This window comes from Chlamydotis macqueenii, chromosome 10 (genome assembly GCF_036417535.1).
Source record: "Chlamydotis macqueenii isolate bChlMac1 chromosome 10, bChlMac1.mat, whole genome shotgun sequence".
NCBI classification, from domain to species: domain Eukaryota; kingdom Metazoa; phylum Chordata; class Aves; order Otidiformes; family Otididae; genus Chlamydotis; species Chlamydotis macqueenii.
In genome coordinates this window covers 12,696,371-12,714,687 of record NC_141565.1, presented here as the reverse complement: position 1 = coordinate 12,714,687, position 18,317 = coordinate 12,696,371, and the positions used below count along the sequence as shown (strand labels likewise).

At 45.9% G+C, this 18,317-nt stretch overlaps 1 protein-coding gene across 1 annotated transcript in view; it reads left to right on the top strand.

Moving 5' to 3' along the window:
• The window catches only part of GRIP2 (glutamate receptor interacting protein 2), an 86,043-nt gene that overhangs the window by 27,113 nt on the left and 40,613 nt on the right, over positions 1–18,317 (top strand). The window contains exons 3-9 of the mRNA XM_086755193.1: positions 1,368–1,503; positions 2,311–2,456; positions 5,252–5,338; positions 5,634–5,709; positions 6,260–6,405; positions 13,353–13,500; positions 14,224–14,393. Of these exons, the coding sequence (XP_086611319.1) occupies positions 1,368–1,503; positions 2,311–2,456; positions 5,252–5,338; positions 5,634–5,709; positions 6,260–6,405; positions 13,353–13,500; positions 14,224–14,393 (909 nt within the window). The remainder of the gene's footprint in view (positions 1–1,367; positions 1,504–2,310; positions 2,457–5,251; positions 5,339–5,633; positions 5,710–6,259; positions 6,406–13,352; positions 13,501–14,223; positions 14,394–18,317) is intronic.

The following is an 18,317-nucleotide window of genomic DNA, read 5'->3' as shown; positions in this document are numbered from 1 at the left end:
CATTTGCAGCGTGGATTTTGTCCACGGCTGTGGGACTGCTGTTCGCTGTGTGCTACCATTGCCCATCAGCACCTTCTCCTGCATGGCCTTGGAGAAGGGCGCCCTGTCAGAAAGAGACTGTTTTCCTCCTGTAAAACTGGAGATTTCAGTACACCAGAGGTACTGGACGTGGATGGATCTTATTGTAGACAAATTCTCCAAAAGCTTCTTAGAGGATGCTCTGACAAGGCATGAAAGTTATCTGATTTGCCCGAGGGCTGGTCCTCCTTTGAGCAAAGAGTGCGAGTGCGGTCATGTGGATTAACATGGAGCTGCCTTTTGCCAAGCCTGCAGAACTCTTGGTCTTTCCTTGGGCTGGTCCTGGCTCTCCTGCTAACTTGCTCCCCTCCTCCATGTTGAATTCGGAAGTTGGAATAGTTTAGGGACCCCATTTTTGTAAAACCCAGACATGAGTTGTAATGGGATCAAAACTGGCATCAGGTCAGGCTTATATATAGGTGCTGAGCAAACAAGTGGGTTGTCTTGGACTAAAGGAAGATGAGATGTACGCTGCCTGCAGCAAACAGAGAAGCAGCGCTGGTACAGCAGATGTGGAGTGTGCATCGCCTAAACCTGACCCTGCCATATGCATTGCCTGGCCGTGCCTGAGGAACCAGTTATGTTGTAGAAGTCACTCGTGTCTTCAATTCCAGCTGTAGATGAGGTGGGTAATATGGAGGAAGTTTGTCTTAGACCAGGTGCAGATGGATAGGGAAAGTGCTGTGAATGAATGACGGTCATGGCTCCCCATCCTGGGCAGGACCCCACCTCTCCCCACGTTATGTTCTTTATCTCCCAACTGTATTGATATCTCGTGACATTTTTTTTGGTCACAATATTTTAAGAGCCACCCTGTTCTGTCCATCCAGGCAGCTACTGCAGGTCCACAGCATCCTCCTACCTGGTAACTGCGACTGCCTGACATGCAGCCTTCCTAACACCCACCCCCCTCCATATCAAACTTAATTCTTGAGGTAGCATCACTGAGCTACTAGCCGAGATTCCATCACCCTGGCTTTGAGTCCTTCCACTGCCTCCAGCACCAGCGTCTTGAAACACAAAGTTTTAATCCTCTCACAAGCCCTCACTCCTCTGCCTTGTCCTGCTTGGTCTTGCCTGAAAGGCCTGCATGCAAATGCTTTCTCTCCACTGCTGTGGGTCCACCAGGACACACTTCTGTTTCACAACTTCACTTTAAATAAACAGAAACTAATTGTATAAAACATTCTAGATCTGCTCTCCACCCACTTGTAGGAAAAAGGATATCCTTGGGATTGGGAGGATTGTGCCTTCCACTGAGATGTTTGCCTTTATTCCTGATCTTTCAGAGGAATTCAGAGGGGTCACCATCGTGGAGCTGATTAAGAAGGAAGGAAGCACCCTTGGGTTAACCATTTCAGGTGGCACAGACAAAGATGGAAAGCCAAGAGTCTCCAATCTGAGGCCGGGAGGACTGGCTGCAAGGTGAGAAATGGAAGTGGGGTGCAGAGAGCACAGTAAAACTGGAGAGGAATAGTTACATGTTCTAGCTGTTTAATGAATATGGTTGTAATTAAAATAGTTGGCACCTGACTCCCTTTTATCAAGTCCCTCAGAATGCAAAGTTGTTGCTTCAGTAAGTAGAATGTCTTCTATTTTGAGTTCTTTCCCATGCTCTGGGCAATTATGCTCTGAAATTTTGTGTAGGGATATTTGGAATTCTGTGAAATTAGGCAGCCTTGTCAGGAGGGCTGCATGGTACAATACATCTTGATCAAGCTAAGTGGTTTAATATTGTACCTGCTCTGAATACTGAGTGTGTAAGTACCTTACTGGCTCAGAAAAGGAATGGGAGAAGAAAGGCTCCAAGAAGCAGAGAAAGGGAAGGAGTAATTGAACAATTTTGCTGAAAACATGCAAAAGGAAAGATGTTTTCTTTTTCCCTGCTGGGTTTTTTTTTCCAAACAGCTCTGGGTATGCTTCTCTTTGACTGATTGCTCTACATGAACAGGAACTGAGCAACAAAAAGAGAGGTTGTGAACACGTAGACTGTGTTTGTTGCTGTATGTACAGATCTGAACACTTGCCACTGGGAAAGACAGATGGCTTCGACTTTAGCGCTTCCCTCTGATACCAGGCACATGCAATCAGACAGCTAAGATTAGCCCAATGTTGGTGGCTTGTTCAGAAAGTCCTCCAGTTACCAAAAGTTCACCAGACACGGCCAGGCTTAATGTAGCAGAGACTTTTTGCTACTACTGCTTTTTTTTTTTTCTTTCTTTTTTTTTTCAGAAGTGACCAGCTGAACGTTGGGGATTACATCAAGTCAGTGAATGGTATTAACCTGACCAAGCTGCGGCACGACGAGATCATAAGCCTGCTGAAGAACGTGGGCGAAAGGGTAGTGCTGGAAGTGGAGTATGAGCTTCCGCCAGCCGGTGAGTGCCTCTCTGATAATGCTGCTCTCTTTTCTTGACTGCTTTTTGTCCTGGGGTACAGAAGGGCTTGTGTGTGCATTAGCCATCATGGCCAAGGCAGTATCCAGGGGCGTTTTGACGTTCTGCCTTCATCTGCCCGCAGCACGGTGGTGGATGCTGCAGAACTGTGTGCAGTGGGAGCGGAGCGCTTTTTCCAGCAGAGTGGGTGCCTGTTCATGCACGCTGGCGGGAGATGGCTGATTAGGTCTGTCTTGCCTCGCAGTGACTCGGTAGCGCAGGCCAATCTGCTTCCTGATGTTGCTTCAGCTTGTTTTCCTTTTTCCCTTTCGGAGCATGGCTACGGGAAGTTTTATTCAGTCTTAAGCATGTATTGCCAGATCCTCTTTTCTGAACTCCAGCAAGTGCTGTTATTCCTCAAGATGCTTTGAAATGTGATGTGTTTTCAGAAGGGAAGCTGAAGCCATCTGCTTTCCCGCTAAGGGGCCCCAGTGGAAGCTGGCAAGCCCAACTTGCACAGGCAGGGCTTGTGTCCTGATGTGGCAGACTGTGTGCTCTTGCCCTAATTTGTTTGTTCTTATCAAAACAAATTACTTGGTACAGTCTTTCCATTGTGAAAAGGATCTCCCCAGTTATTACTCATTCAGTTACCTAGATCAGTCAGAGGATGATTGGGCAGAAGAAATAGAACAACTTAAAAATAAGATGACAGCAAAAACAAAGCTAATAAAATCTAAATATTTTGCCCCAGATAGGAAGGTATCTTATACTTCATAGCTTTGCTATAGCTGCTGCCTTTACATGAAAAGTATTGAATATATAAATGACCATATCAATGCCTAAGAAGAAAAAGAATATAATCTGAATTAGATTAATCTTTATCCATCGTCCCCTTCTGTTCTGCTGGAAATGTTAGTTAGCTTTTCAATACAACCCTAGTAAAGCAAACAAAAATCCCCTGTTTCAAGTTTTCCATGTTCTCACACTCACTGGAGACTGTGAGTGTTAACTGTTAACTTTTCTCCTAAGCTGGGAGCCTGGCTGTCAGGAATCTGATAAGCTGTACTTACCAGTGCCAATACCGCATGGCTCAATCGATAGCAGCGATGCAAAATGTCCCCAGCTCTGAATGAGCATGAAGAGCACACTGAAATAGTGACTTCTCTCCAGTGAGAATATTGATGCTGTTTATGACTAAATCAAACAAAAAGGCACTGCAGAATACAGGGAATTGTCAGTTATCGCCTTGTTCCAATTCATTGTGGGCTTTTATCTGTGATAAGGTTTGTTACTGCTGTGTGCACCCACCTCTCCCTCTCGTTCTCTCTGTCCCTGGGCAAGGAGCCGAAATGCAGTGCAGCTCAATAGCTTGTACTTGCGGGTTTGAATTTTTCTCCCCAGTTTATAATTTCCTGTTTTGGAAGAGATCTTGCAAGTCCAGGTCTAGTTTTCAAGCCACTGTGTCATATAATCTCTTTCATAAATAAACCAAGCCCTGTGTTAACACTCACTTACGTTTCACTGCTCCCCACTGATTTTACAAAGGCTGTGGCAAAACTTGGTGCTTAGATGCTTAGCACGGAAGCTGGATGGTTTTGAAACTCATTTGTGGATGCTTTATACCCTTTTCTTGGTATGTGAGTACCACCCCTTAGCTAGGAGCCTTCCTGTGCCCTGAGCTTTTCCTTTCTGGAGTATTTCTAGGCTGTGTCCCTGTTAGCAGCCTGTGCACAGCAGCAGGACAAAGCGGCTGCGTGGGGGACAGTGTTTTTGGGGTGTATTTGGCCTCGCTGTAGTCCTGTCCCCAGGGCTCCCTGCTTCTGCTGTGTGTCTTTTGGACAGGGTTACTTAACCCTAAGTTGGGTGCAGGTTGCAAGCCCTCAGGGTGCTGGACGGTGAGGACCAATGCAGTCAGCGAGGCCGGTGGAGAGATTCCCTTCAAAACCCTGCTCATGCGCCACGGGGAAACGCCTAGAGGAGCCTTCGGCTCCCGTTTGCCAGGTTGAAGTCAAGTTTCAGTCTTTTTCTGATTATCCCTGTGGCCGTTCATTGCACCTGGTTTGAAGATTAGGAATTGATCTTTTCGGAGGGGACCAGGCTGAAATGCCATGTGCAGCTCTGGATGGAGAGGACTGGGAAATTGTCCCATATTCACTGCAGTAGTTCAATAAATCATTAAATAGCAGGGGATGGCAAGGGACAGAAACAGTTTCTTTCTTTTTCTCTTTACTTTTGTACATTAAATAGTACTGTGTATTTAACATAAAATTACTGAATTGCCCCTAGGATCAGTTTAAAGGATTCACTTAATCTTTTTTTTAAAGTCAAAATATGAGAAGTAAGGGAAAAAAACCACCAACCTTTTGCACTAAGGATTTGGGATTTTCATTTTCTTTAAGGTCAGCCAGTGACTTGATTCCTTACACTGCTACTGTTTTTTTTTTAATAAGTTTCCATCTGCGGCAGAAGCTTCTGGCTTTTAAGTAATGCTGAACTCATTAAAGCCAGTTGATAAACGAGATGGTTTTACTTGAATGTCAGAGTATCAACCAAGGCAAATTTGAGGGGAGATGCACAACACTGAGCTGGTGAAATCATCCTAAAACACGGTTGGCTCTGATGAAGATTCACGCATCTGAATTGGACTCTTTTTGCCTCCAAGCAGGGAAGATACAATATGGGTATTGGGCTGGAATTTAATTTCAATGATGCCGTTTGGATGAGTTTGGGTATTATTTTGCAGGGTGGCATGGAAGAGGTTTATCTGAGAGTAACTAGGTCTTCCTCTCTTTCTTTAGTGCCAGAGAGCAGTGCTGGCATTATTCCCAAGACCATTGAAGTGTCCCTCTACAAGGAAGGCAACAGCTTTGGCTTCGTGCTGAGAGGTTAGTTGCTTCTCCAGTGAAAAACAAATAGGGAACAAGCACTGGCAGAGGTGACTTGGGAAGCAGGAAGAGAAAAGTAAGATGGTGAATGCCATAAACCTCAGCTGAGAAGTGAAAGCATGTCCTGGAAAGCATCCTGTGCAGCCTTCAAGGACTGCCAGCTGCCTAATCCAGGACAGTCTTTTTGCTTTCAGGCTGTGTCAGCTGTTATGTGATAAATGTCTCTCCTTTCTCAGCACTCTGATTCAGACTTTCAAGCCTCCAGTGACTTACAGCTTTCCCGGTTTGTTTCCAGGGGGAGCCCATGAAGACTGGCACAAGTCCAGACCGCTGGTGCTCACTTACGTGAGGCCGGGTGGCCCAGCAGACAGGTAATGCTTGTGTTGCACCTCCAATGTTTGCTTTCAGAAGACAGACCAGCAGCTCTCACCATGCTCCTGGACGTGTTTCCTTCTTGTCCTCCTTGCTGGTGCCTCCTCAAGGCTTCGCGTGCCGATGGTGTGGAAGTTGTGGTGTGCAGGAAGGATGGGTCCCATGCTCACAGGCTGACCCATGTGTAGATGTTATAAGCAGAAACTCCTTTTCCAGAGGCAGCCACTTAATTAACCCTGTGCGGATGAAGGGCTGATGCTGTGTTAGAAAGCAGGAGGCAGTCTGTCTATACTCTTGCCGCTAATTTAATATGATGGGCCTGGTACTATAAATAACCCAAACTAGTGTCCCAAAGAGTGTTCAGTTCCTACAGGATCAAAGTAATTGACTTTATATATATATATGCGTATACACACACACAAAATATGTATTAAATATATATACAAAATATAATTAGATATATAAATATATATAGAAAATATATCTAAATATAAATAAATGCATATGCAGAGCCACAGACAAAAGGATTTTTTGGGTGTATTCCTACAGGGAAGGATCCTTGAAAATCGGGGACAGGCTGCTGAGCGTTGATGGGATCCCTCTGCACAGCATGACCCATGCTGATGCCCTCAACATCCTGCGGCAGTGCAGCCAGGAGGCACTCTTCCAGATCGAGTATGATGTGACCATCATGGGTAAGGCCAAGATGGTTGTGGCAGCATTTTCTCTGCCTGCTTGGAAAGTATGTGAGACTAGACACAGTAATGGGGATACTTGGTTTCAGTGGAAAATGTGCTGACCAATGCGCTGGCCAACATGGGTGCAGGGGGCAGAGCTCAAAGCTGGCTTAGCTGAATGCATTTGAAATGCCCTTATCCTGTGGTGTGTATCGATGGGAATGATGACTGGTTTTACAGGAGGGGGATAAAGGGGATTCTCTAACGTAGGCAAAGAGGGCATAGGAAATGTCGGAGTTAAAGGGGGCTGGAGCGCTCTGCCAGCACTGTTAAGTGTGTGCAGAGGAGTGAGATGCAAGCAGGCAGAGACTTGATGTGGCTGTGGCTTCGGTTCTGAATTTTGACCCTGCTTAATTCTGGAGCTATTCCCTTCCTTAGAAATGTTTCTACTTCTGAAATTAATGAGGGGTAATCAACTGATTGACCCCAAGTAAGACAGAATTTACTGAAGGGCAGAGGATGAGTATTTCTAAAGAGCGTTCTACGCAGTAGATATTCAGTTTGAGGGTTTGGAGGGTTGGTGGATTTTCTTTTTTTTTATTTGATTTTCAGTTTCAAGCCCTGGGAAATGGTTTATTATTAGCTACTGTAAAGTCATTTTGAGCTGGCTTTGTGACACACAGCTGTTACTGCAGGGAGTGTCGTTAATGAGTTTAAGGTTACCACAGAGTCCGAAGCTGTGTTGGTTCTGGAAGCTTGTTGAGCTGTGTGTTAGATTTTGATGTTGCATATATTTCTCCAGAGGGGTTTCTGCCTCCACTGGAGCCACAGGCTGGACTGGGTTGGAGTCTTTTCCACAAGTCTCGCAAACCAGTCCAGCACATCTGAGCCTAGGATCCAGTGAGGAATAGGAGTCCGTGATATCAGGTTGTTTTCTGATGTGTCAGTGAGGAGGCAAATAAAAAGAATCTGCAGCTGAGAGAGTTTAATAACACACCACCCCCAAGGAAAGAGAACTGAGAATGCCAGAACTCACTCCATGCAATGTGCTAGAGGGTTTTACCAGGGTAAGGGAACGCCTTGTGCCAGCTCTGAGGACTTTCTGCTTCCTCTTGAATCCCCTTCCTCTCAGCAGAAACTCTGCAAGTGTGGACGTACTGGGTCTCCCCTGAGGGAGGAGGTTGCCAGGACTTGGGCAGCCATGTGCCACGCAAACGTGTACTCCGCTGGGAGAGCAGGAAGGAAAACCTGGTGCCTTGGCAGTTGCCTGCACGCTGCCTGGCTTCTGCCATGCTATGGGCGCAGCTTCTCTTTAGAGACCGGCTGGTGTTAATGAAAAAGTAGAAATGCTTAAATGATGGAAAACAGAAAGTACCCAAACCCTATTTTATACATTTCTCTATGACTGTGGTTGTTGTAACTCTGCAGCAGTTGGTAAGGGATGTCCGTTCCTCTCTCGCAGGCTCGCAGCCTTGCCCGGGGACGGGGCAGGCGGTGATAAGAAGGGCTTTTGAACAGAGCTGTCAAGCCTGAACAGTAGCCAACAATTAATGGTGCATGGCAAACAGGTTTTTTGGGGTTATATTGTTTGTACGGTCCCCTGGTGCCTGTGTTGCTGAAAGCTGATTGTTTTAAAACCTGACTTGGAGAAAAAATAGCCACGAAGGTGTCTTGGTATTTCTTCTTGAGTAACTCTCCCACCTAAAACTGATAGGGTTGAGTGAACAAAGAGTGATGGCAGGGTTTTATGCAGTGATTCTCCATCCTGTGTTGTATGGTCCACTGATACAGTGGACCGTAACTAGATACTCCCTAAGATGTAAAAACAGCTCCTTCCTCAGATAATTTCTGCATAGAGTGTGCTTCTCCCCAACCCCGTAAAGAGATATACTTGGCCTGCTTTCTTTTAAGGCAAGATGATGCAGAATGTGTAGCTTAAAACAATCTCTGCAGACAGTTTTGCCAGGCAACAGCTAATAACTGCAATGGGAGATGAGTGCATCATCCTCAAATCACAGCTGTTAGAGACATTCTCTTTACTAGCCACAGGAAGATGATGAGGGAAGGGAAGAGCAGGGCTGGAAGTAGGGTGGGAAACGTTGAAGGGCAGGTTGGACGAGGCTCTCAACAACCTGATCTGGTTGGTGATGTCCCTGCTCCATGCAGGGGAGTTGGATGGGATGGCCTTTAAAGGTCCCTTCCAACCCTAATGATTCTATGTTATTAGTCTGAAGGGAGCACTCTTAATTCCCATTTTGAAAACTTGGTGAAGGGGCTGGGGGGACACGTGGCCACGCAGTTCATCTGATTCATTATAAGAGCTGAGGACACCACCATGAAATGGTGCTTGTTCTGTTCATCCCCAGGGAAAACAGAAGTTTTTACATCACACTCGCTCTCTGCTGCAGCCGTACACGCTGGGATGGTGTGGGCTGACCATCGAGAAGGGAAAGTTGGTTTTCTGCATTTGTCCTTGGTGAGAGACCAAAACTGCTGCGAGGGAGTGTTGAATCATGGTGTTCCCCAGCTGGCTGTGTGGTTTCCCAGCCAAAATTGTGCACTAATGATGAGCTGCATGGGGCCAGCCCTGCTCATGGAGTGAGGGATATGACAGCTGCTTGCCAGCACCACTGAGCATCCCCCAGCTGTCGGGCTTTCACCGGAGAGGCCAGTGTAAGATGGGGCCGTGGCAATTTTAATCAAATTGGCTGAGATTTCTCAAGGCCACCAAAGGAATTAAATTAATCTGCCATTTCCATTTAAAAGGAGTGTGAACTGGGCACGCAGCTCCCTTGAGCAGGAAAATCTCTGCCCTTCGCTGATGCCAGATAAATGTTGCAATAACCAGATGCTTTCCTGTGGCGACACTCTATCTTACAGGCCTTTTAAAAAAGGAAGAAAAAAGAAAAAAAAAACCCAACCAACAAATAATCTGATCAGCCAGAAACTAGTGGCATTTGAACAGTTACTCTGCAAAAAAAGCTGTGTGCCATGACACGAGGCACTGGGCTGCAAACCTTTAGGGGTTGACTCATGGAGGGGAAAACCTCTCTGACAGAGATGATGAATGAGCAAAGCAATTTACTGTGTCCTTCTCTTCCTCCCTTTTCTGTTAGCTTCCTGTCCACCTGTTTGTTTTTAGGCTGGAGATTTTTACGCCTGCAGGGCTCTCCTGCTGATGGAGTGGAGGGCTGGTAGTGTCCCACAAATGAGTGACCACTTGGCAGCTGCTGAGCAGTGGCAGGGGGCAGGGCCTGAAACGGAGCCTGTGAAGTCGGATGGATCATGAGCCACTGGGCTGTGTCAGGAAGCGGGCAACTCCTTGGTTTGGTGGTTCTGCGAGTTTTTGGTTTATTTTTTTTTGTATTTGCAAGGGAGTTGCCTTTTTTAGCCTTTTTTTTTTTTTTTGCCTTTTATTGCCTTTTTTTCCTCTTCTCCAAAGTGCATTACAGCAGGAAAAAATCTTCCCTACCAGCACACCTCACTTATCCCCCAGGCAAGTGCTCAGAACACTTGCCAGCCTGGTTACAGGAGCATCCCTCCTTTGGGAGATGAGCAAAGTCAGGTGGGGCTCAAGAAATGTAGTGCGAGAAGGAAAAAAAACCCACAGTATTTCCTGCAAAGCAAGCTGTTGATAGAAAGATCCTTGAAAGAATACCTGCCAACCCCCAGCTCTGCATGGTGGGGGAACCAGCTCTCCTGTACCTTCGGCACTGGAGTATCTGATTGTATCCATCATGATACTGGTGAGTACCCCTCCAGCATATGGGTGCGAGTGGGTTCTGCACAGTCCTTTGTGTCCTCCTGGAGTCGGCCAGGTGGACAGGGCGATGGGATTTGCTGTACTTGAGGAAGTTTTGATAGGCTTTCCTCTTTCTGTTTTGGTGGAGAAGACTAGAGGGTTGTTTAGATCTGTAGCGAGTCACCTGGTGGCTGCTGAATTTCCGCCTGAACATTTTGAAATGACTGGAATTTGAGCTTGGAAGGAAAACTGCAGGGAGGATTTGAGGGAAGATGTTAACTGGGCTCCTGAGACTGCTTCAGGCCAGAGCTGCTGAGACTGAATTTTGACAGGGTCCTATCCAATTTATTTATCTTATTTGTTTAGTCAATGTCACTTAAAAAGGGCAGATATCTTCAAAAAGGTGGTGAGCCTAAGGCTTTATTTGGTTACTAAAAATATTGTTTCTGAAGATAAAGATAGCATACATGCTTTCCCTCAGCACTGTCAGGAGATGTGGCATCATTCATCCAGCAACTGGGAACAGGAGAGGGATCCTCTCCTGGCCCCTTTTTGACTATCCACTAAACAAACAGGTATTTTGAACAAGTTGTGTGACAGCTGTGCCTCAGTTTCCCAGTCTGTAAAATGGTACCATCCTCCTCTGGGAAGCACAATTTGTTGTTTGCAAAATACTTTCAAACCCTTACGTGAAAATCGGCAAGGCCATGCAAGGCAGCATGCGCGTATGTGTTTTTTCTGGTCCTTGGTAACAAAACCCTAGAGAAATGATGCAAGCTGCTGTTTCCATGTTAAACTCAGTGCTACTGGCCCCAGTGATGTTTGTTCTACAACAGTGTGATTTTTGGCCCTCAGTATTTGAGTTGAATATCTCGTGGATGCTGAGCCTCCAGAACAACTGCTTAGAGTCTCTTGGCCTGCGAGACAGGATCTTGCTTTAAGTAAGGCGAGATTTGCTGTGGAATGCAGGAGAGCTGCAGATGTCTTTTCCGCAGATGCTGAACGAGGTTGCAGCCGTGAGTGATGGTGCAAAAACACCTCGTGGTGCCAAGCAGCAATGCGAATTGACTCCCTGCAGTAAGGTTATTGCATGGCCTGCCCCAGCCTGTCCCTGTTTCTTTTAAAATTAGCTTGGGTGTAATAGCTCCGTGTTTATCACACCTCACAAATACTGCTAAATTGCAGACTCTTGACCTTTGATTTGAGCCAGATCTTTCCCTGGAATAATTAATAGAGGCTTGGCTGGTATTTCCCCGACAAATGCCTCTCTAAAATGGATTTGGAGCAATTCTCATTTATGTGACTGGAGATGAGAATTAAAAGGGATGGTGGGGTGGCCCGTGGTGTGTCTCGTGGGAGGAGGGACCGTGGGCTGGAGGCAGGACTGTGATTTCCTACAGTCTTACTGATAACGAGATCCTGGCATGGGAGAAGGTACCCGAAGCCATTTCCTCTCATCATCGTGCTGAGATTCGCCCTGGGAAACACTTGGCAAAACTGAGAAGCCTGGATGCTGAGTAAAACCAAAGGGGAGTAGGTGTTTTCCTTGCAAAGAAAGGCCTACCACTCCAGCAAGTTTTTTTTTCCATTTTTTTTTTTTTTTTTTCCTATAGCCTTCCCTTCAGCTGGAGAAATGTAAGTTTCTGTTGCTCTTCAGAGGATGTCCTGGACACACATGGGCTGCAGAACCAGCATATAGCTGGTGTTTGCTGTTGGAAGAGATTCTCGGTCTCATGATGTTTCCTTTGCTAATGAAGGCTTAAGTGCACCTTCTGCAGGCTTTAGCTGGGTGCTTTGTGTATCTTTTGGTTGAATAGTGCTGTGCTCTTTGCCAGGGCCTGCAGGTCTCCCCAGTGGCCTTTTTCAACAGAGAATAAGCAGTGTTTTATTTGCAGCCTGCTTAACCTTTAACATGGCTCATTCGTCCTCCTTCCTTCCCTGGGAAAAAGGGCTCTACAAGTACACCAGAGCCTGAACATCCCCTGGCTGATCTCCAGGGGAAATTTCCAAGGGAAATTTCTGTCTCCAGAGACTCAGCATTTTCAACAAATCTCAGGAAAGACCCTGTTACGGCTTAGCTTCTGAGATTTGCATCAATGCTCCTGTTTATCAGAGAGCGAGGATGAGCCATACATCAAGTTTTGGAGCCAAGTAGCATCAGCATTTTTAGCAGAGCATAGCTTTGGAAGAGAAAAGAGCCTTACCATGAATAATTAAGGGCTGAGGAGGCATCAAGCTCTCAGAGGGCTCTGCTGACCTTTCCTTTGAAGCGGATGGCTGGGTTTCTGTGAAGTGCTCTTGAGGAGGGGTGTCAGACTACACATGGTGGGACTTGTGTGGTGGTGATAACATGTTTGTGAATCCAGGCTTTTTATGATGGTTTCAGGTAATCTGGAAGCAAATATGTTTAATAGAGGTGGAGGGAATTTCTGTCTAATCAGCCAGAGACACAGGCTTTCTTTTTCCTTTCCCTTCCTCAGAAGAGATGAATAGGTATGGTACAGGCTTATGCTAACAGGTGTAATTTTGCAGGAGTTTCACAGTCTCACTTACAGCATCTATTATTGCAGAAATAATAATAAGCTTATTGCAGAAATGCATCTTTTAAACGTGGGTTACCCCTGTGTTGTCTGAGGAGAGAGGAGGCTTTCGCAAGCATTCAGTGGGTAGCTCTGTGTCTGCGCCCTCTGTTACACTGGAGGAGTGGCAACGAGTGGTTGAGATACTTCGAAGCTGGTGCTGAAGCACACGGGGGTTGGTCATCAGCACACAAGACTTCTGAGTACTTCAGAAAGTGTGGTCCTGTTTCTTTGTGCCTTTTCTTTTTTTGTTTGTTTGGGAAGAAGCCTGTAGCAGTGATGTCCTCCTGATCTTCCTTTTTTTCATGCTTTTAATGCAGTCGATGTGACTGCTGCACAGCCTTTGAGCAATCTCTTCCTCAATCTTGCTATTTAACCGCAAGAAAAGAGAGAGAGAGGGGTTGTTTCCATGACTGAATTGTTGTAATATCTCTTCAGTTCGTTATCATATATATTTTGCACAGAAGCAATTTTGCTTCTTGAGTTTGCTTCTTTGTTAAGTTACTGCACGATAGAGACTGTAGGGTGTCCGCACTACAGGTTGCTGATACACATGGCAAGTCAGAGCTATGGGCCAACCCCCTGCATTTGGAAATGGAAAAGGCTGAATGAGAAGTGTCTTCAGATGCTCTCTTGTTTTGCAGATACTGTAGCAAATGCTTCAGGTCCTTTACTAGTTGAAATAGCAAAGGCTCCAGGGTCTACGCTAGGAATCACACTGACGACAACCACGCACCGGAACAAGCAGGTCATTGTCATCGACAAGATCAAGCCAGCCAGCGTGGTGGACAGGTACAGATCTGAACACGCTGCTCCTAGCACTGCTTTTCCTTTCTCCGCTGCTTTTTTTTGTCCCCTTGTTAGTTACATACCATTCTTCACTGCCTTACCTTGAAATGGCCATGTCCACATGTTCTTAGCACTAAGCATGCTAAAAATAGCTGACCCAACACCAGTGGACACTCCTCACTGGGAATGAATGTAACTCAGTGCATGTGAAAGCTGAGCTCTGTTTTAAAAACCTCAGATCGAACTGCCCTTGAGCTGTGGGATGGCAAACACTTATTCTGGAGACTTCTGGGTAGAGCCTTTTCCTGATGGGCAAGTCAGCTAGTCACCCTTTACGTGGGGATGCAGAAAGACAGACGGTGATGCAGCCCTGGCTGTGGTTAGTTGTGTTGCTGAGCTGAACTGCTGGCTCATAGGACTTAACTACACAGCTTGGTGAGCCCTCAGCCATGCAGACTAGCTATGAGCAGGCACTATTAAAATCTTGAAAGATCTTTTCCAAGCCACCAGCAGCACTGACTCAAGCATGAATTGCCTTAGATGGTATTTTGGGCAATGCTTGAACCTAAGGTTCAAATGGGATGTGAAAAAAATGAGATGTGAAAAAAAATTAACGTGAATTCACACAATAATTCACAGTTGGATTTTGTATGTTTCTTCTCCCTACTGTAAGGACATGAATTTTAGCCATGTGTATAATCACCTCTCTTGCTGTTTCCTTTGCAGATGTGGTGCATTGCATGTTGGCGACCATATTCTCTCCATTGATGGCACAAGCACAGAGCACTGCTCCTTATTAGAGGCAACTCAGCTTTTAGCTGCCACTTCAGAAAATGTCAAGCTGGAGATATTACCTGTTCACCAAAGCAGGCTGCCTTTGAAGCCTCCAGAAGCAGGTGTGTCCTCCATCCATCCGAATACTGTTGGTTGCCCTCAAAACTCCCTTGAGGTTCCTACTGGGCTTCTAACTGCTTTGAATGCTGGCAACACACTCCAAAGAGAGACATCTGTGGAGGGGGAAAAAAAAAAAGATGTTTTGATGAAATACATGTTATTAGATGACGTTCTTTAAGGATGTGAATAGGAAAAAAAGATAACATCTGTGCTTGAATGGGGAAATTGGAGTTGGGAATCCCGGGGTTTTGCAGTGCTGAGTGCTGTGCAAGCCTCTTCCTTAGTACCTCAGATAAGAGACTTTAATGGAGAGGGAGGAAAACAACCTTGGTGCTGGCAAATGGATTTCCAAGCTCAGTTTTCATTTGCTGATGCCTGGCAAAACTTTGTAAAGGACATGTCAGTAGCTAGGCAGGATCCTGCTGGACTTCCTTAGGAAGCAAAGCTGTAACACAAGTGTTCATCTTATGGACCAGCGTGTTTGAATGGCCGCTGAGTCTGAGCAGCCAGGGGCTGCTGCTTTCCACCACCCCCCACCAAAGAAATACTGGGGAAAAAAATTTCTGTCTCCAGTGAAATGAAGCCCCAAATGCCTTTATGTCATTATGTCATCATTAGATGTCATTAGGAATTCACCCTGATGAGCATCCTTGTTGCCCACCTTTAGTTTCTCCTTCCATGTGAGAAGCTGACTCAGACTCTCTTATAAACTTCATTGTGACCACAGCCTCAGTACTAGTAGATTTGTTGCAACTCGTGCCTGCAGTTTTGTTCCAGTCTGTACTAGTGGTCTTGTAATTCAGATGTTTCAGGCATGAATGTTCAGTAACGGCCCCTTTTACAGCCATTTTCAATCACTTGTCCCTCAGAACCATGCACTTTAATAATATTGGTGCACAGTAGCCCTGGGCACAGCTCTTCTTTCCATTTTCTTCTAGGATGGTTTGGCGAAGGGAAGAAAGTATCTTTGTTGTCTTTTTTAATATGATGTGGTGAAACATAAAATCTAATAACATCTCCATGCCTAGAAATAAATCTCTTACATGTCCAGTCCAATTTGTGCAGAATTAAAGCATTTTAACAAAGGAGATGGATGACTTGACCTTTGTGCGCAAGAAAAAGTGGAAAGCTATAATCCTTTTTCAATGGCCGTTAAAATGAACTATTCTCCTCGTTCCATTAGTGCCCTCCTCCTAATCTCCTTTCAGAATATATGTGTTCAGCAGCAGCGCAGGAGGAGTACCATCTACGGAAGGACAGCTCAATGTGTTCAGAGCGTTTTTACCCAAACCTCCATACATCAGATCAGTTTGCTGTGGCAGAAATATGGGACACAAACTTGGGAGAATAATTGCAACACGTGAATATGAAAAATAAGGGATATAATAATTGCTCCCACTTTTGATTAAACTCTTTAACATGCGAAGGATCCTAGGGAAGGATGCTGCTCATCCACACGGCTGTTTATAAGGCCGAGCTGTGTGGTTGGAGACTGGTGCTTGGGCTAGAATCTCCGCCAGTGCTGACGGGGATGGGAAGGGAGGTGATGGGGGCAGGAGGGAGAGTGCTTTGGGCAAGAGGAGCAGCTCACAATGCAGTGCTCCTCAGGGGTGCAACCAGCCATGACACTGTGCAGTCCATGGTGAGCAGCCAAGGCACCACACCAAAGCTGACAAACTGTGTTCAGGCCTGGGAGAGAGGCTGGTTTCTCCGAGTGCCAGCTCCATAGGCTGCTTTTTTCTGAGATCAGGGAAACAAGCAGGGGCAGTAAGGAAAAATGGGCCATGCAAAAGCAAACTGTCATGGTTGGCAAGAGAGTAAAGCCTGGGGAAAGCAGACCATACAGACGCATCCCTGTAGGCACTTGCTTTACTGAGTCCTTCCAGTTGTCATTTTATTTTTTAAATGTGGCTTCTCCTGCAATCAAAATCCAGTTACTGGGGAGGTGGAGAGGCATCTGAAGCTGCAGCTGCCGTGCAAAAATATAGTCTAATGCTGATGCACGGGATTTGTCAAACTGAGTTTGCATTCTCTGTGGCTCTGGAGGCATTTGGAGAATTTGTGGGAGGATTACACCCTGCTCACAAGATCAACGGGAGCGGATGGTGCCCAGAAGCGGTGCTGGGATGGATGGTTTCCTCAGGCAGGGATAATGTGTGAAAGCTTGGGGAAGGCTGTTGTAGGTTTTTATCATAGGATTGTCCAAAATCTCTTCTCTTCCCTGATGCACTGACAGCTGAGTTTCAAAGGTACTTTTTTTTCTGTTGTCAGATATGCGCTAGGAATTTGTAGACAAATGGGAGAGTTTTAATTACTATAAATGGATTAAAGGATTTGTATATATGCCCATAAGCTCTGTCCCTTATGTTCAAAGTGTTTAATTTTATTAAGAACTTGCCTTTTTGTCTAGATAAAACTACATTTATTAAGTTAATTTTTTTTTTTTTATTTTTTAAAAGCTGTCTGGCTCTGAATTTACTTTTGAATCTACAAAATAGAAACCCCAGAGGTGGAAGTGTATTTTTTAAGAGCTTGATAGACTAAGTGCAAAACTCACTGAATGTTCAGCAAAAACTAAATATAATCACTATATTGGTTGGAAAACCTGACCTAAATGATTTGATGCCTGTGATGCGTGCTCATAAAATGGTTTTCCACTGTTAAAGGCACTAACAGATGACCTGTAGATGAGATCTCTGTGTAGACTCACTAAATAAACTGAGTCCCTGTCCCAGGTTTGCACCCTCAGAAAGCTCTGGTAGTACCAGTGCTGGCAGCGTTTCTGCCTGCTTGGAGGACACAGAGCCTGGAGGAGATCTCATCCTGGAGAGGCGGCTGCCAGTCAATGCAAGTGGTTTGGAGGTTGAGAGCTCTGGGATAACTCATGGCTCCAGTCATGCTCCACTCTGGGATGCTGTTCATGCTTAGCTGAATAAAAGAGACACTTGCAGTCTTGCTTGTTAGCCAGCAATTCCTCTCAGAAGAAAATAGATCCAGACGGCATGGTGCAGAGATTTGGGAGAGAAAAAACAGTGCTGCTGGGCAAGGAAAACCAAACTGACCCTGTGCTGCCCAGGGGCAAAAGGAGCATCAGTGGGAACAGACAAGGGACCTGTGCCTGGGGGGCCCTCCAGAGGAGACCGGTAGCATCGTGACCTGGTGTCTCAAAGCCACAATTCCTGGGATGAGGGATTTCCAGATGATGAATGTCACGCTGCAACAGATTTCTGCCAACATGTGCTGGGCTGGGGTTAGGGTTGAAGCTAAAACAGTTGTGAGGGTTGAAGCTAGAGCAGTTGTGTGGCCTTGATGAGAGTCCATGTTTTCATTTACTGTTTGCCACAGCGTTGGCATCTCTTCCTGTGTCGATGGGCCTCTGTAATTGCCTTTAAGCAGCGATGTATAAAATCCCTTTTGTTCTGGTGAGCTGGCGGCAGCCCTCTGCTACTCCTCTCTTTCATCTGTACGTGCACCCTGCGATGGTTTCCTGGCCAAGAGCAGTCACTAAACAACCAAACGCTGAAGCCAAGCAAAGTGCTGAAAGCAGTCCTTGGCATTGAGCCTTGTCCCTGGGAGGACAGCTCCGGCAGCAAGGTGGGAAGCTGCACAAGGATGTTTCCCCGGTGCTGTCGGATAACACTGATGGCCTCTGAGGGAAACTTGTGGCTGGAGGGAGCTTCTTGTGTTGCACAACAGACTGCAAATAATAATGACATCTGTGTGCTGCCAGCACGGCTTAGTCAGGCCGTCGGCTCAGGATATGGAGTTTTTTATGGCAAAGGGGTGGATTTCTGCCACTTTGCATCAAGTGTCATGAGGTTATGTGAGGATGCATTTTTGCTGTTGGTGCTTGATGCACTGTGGCTTGGTCCTGACTTGTTTAGAGCCAGTATGAGGTGTTTTTCTATAGTCTCCTAGCTTATACT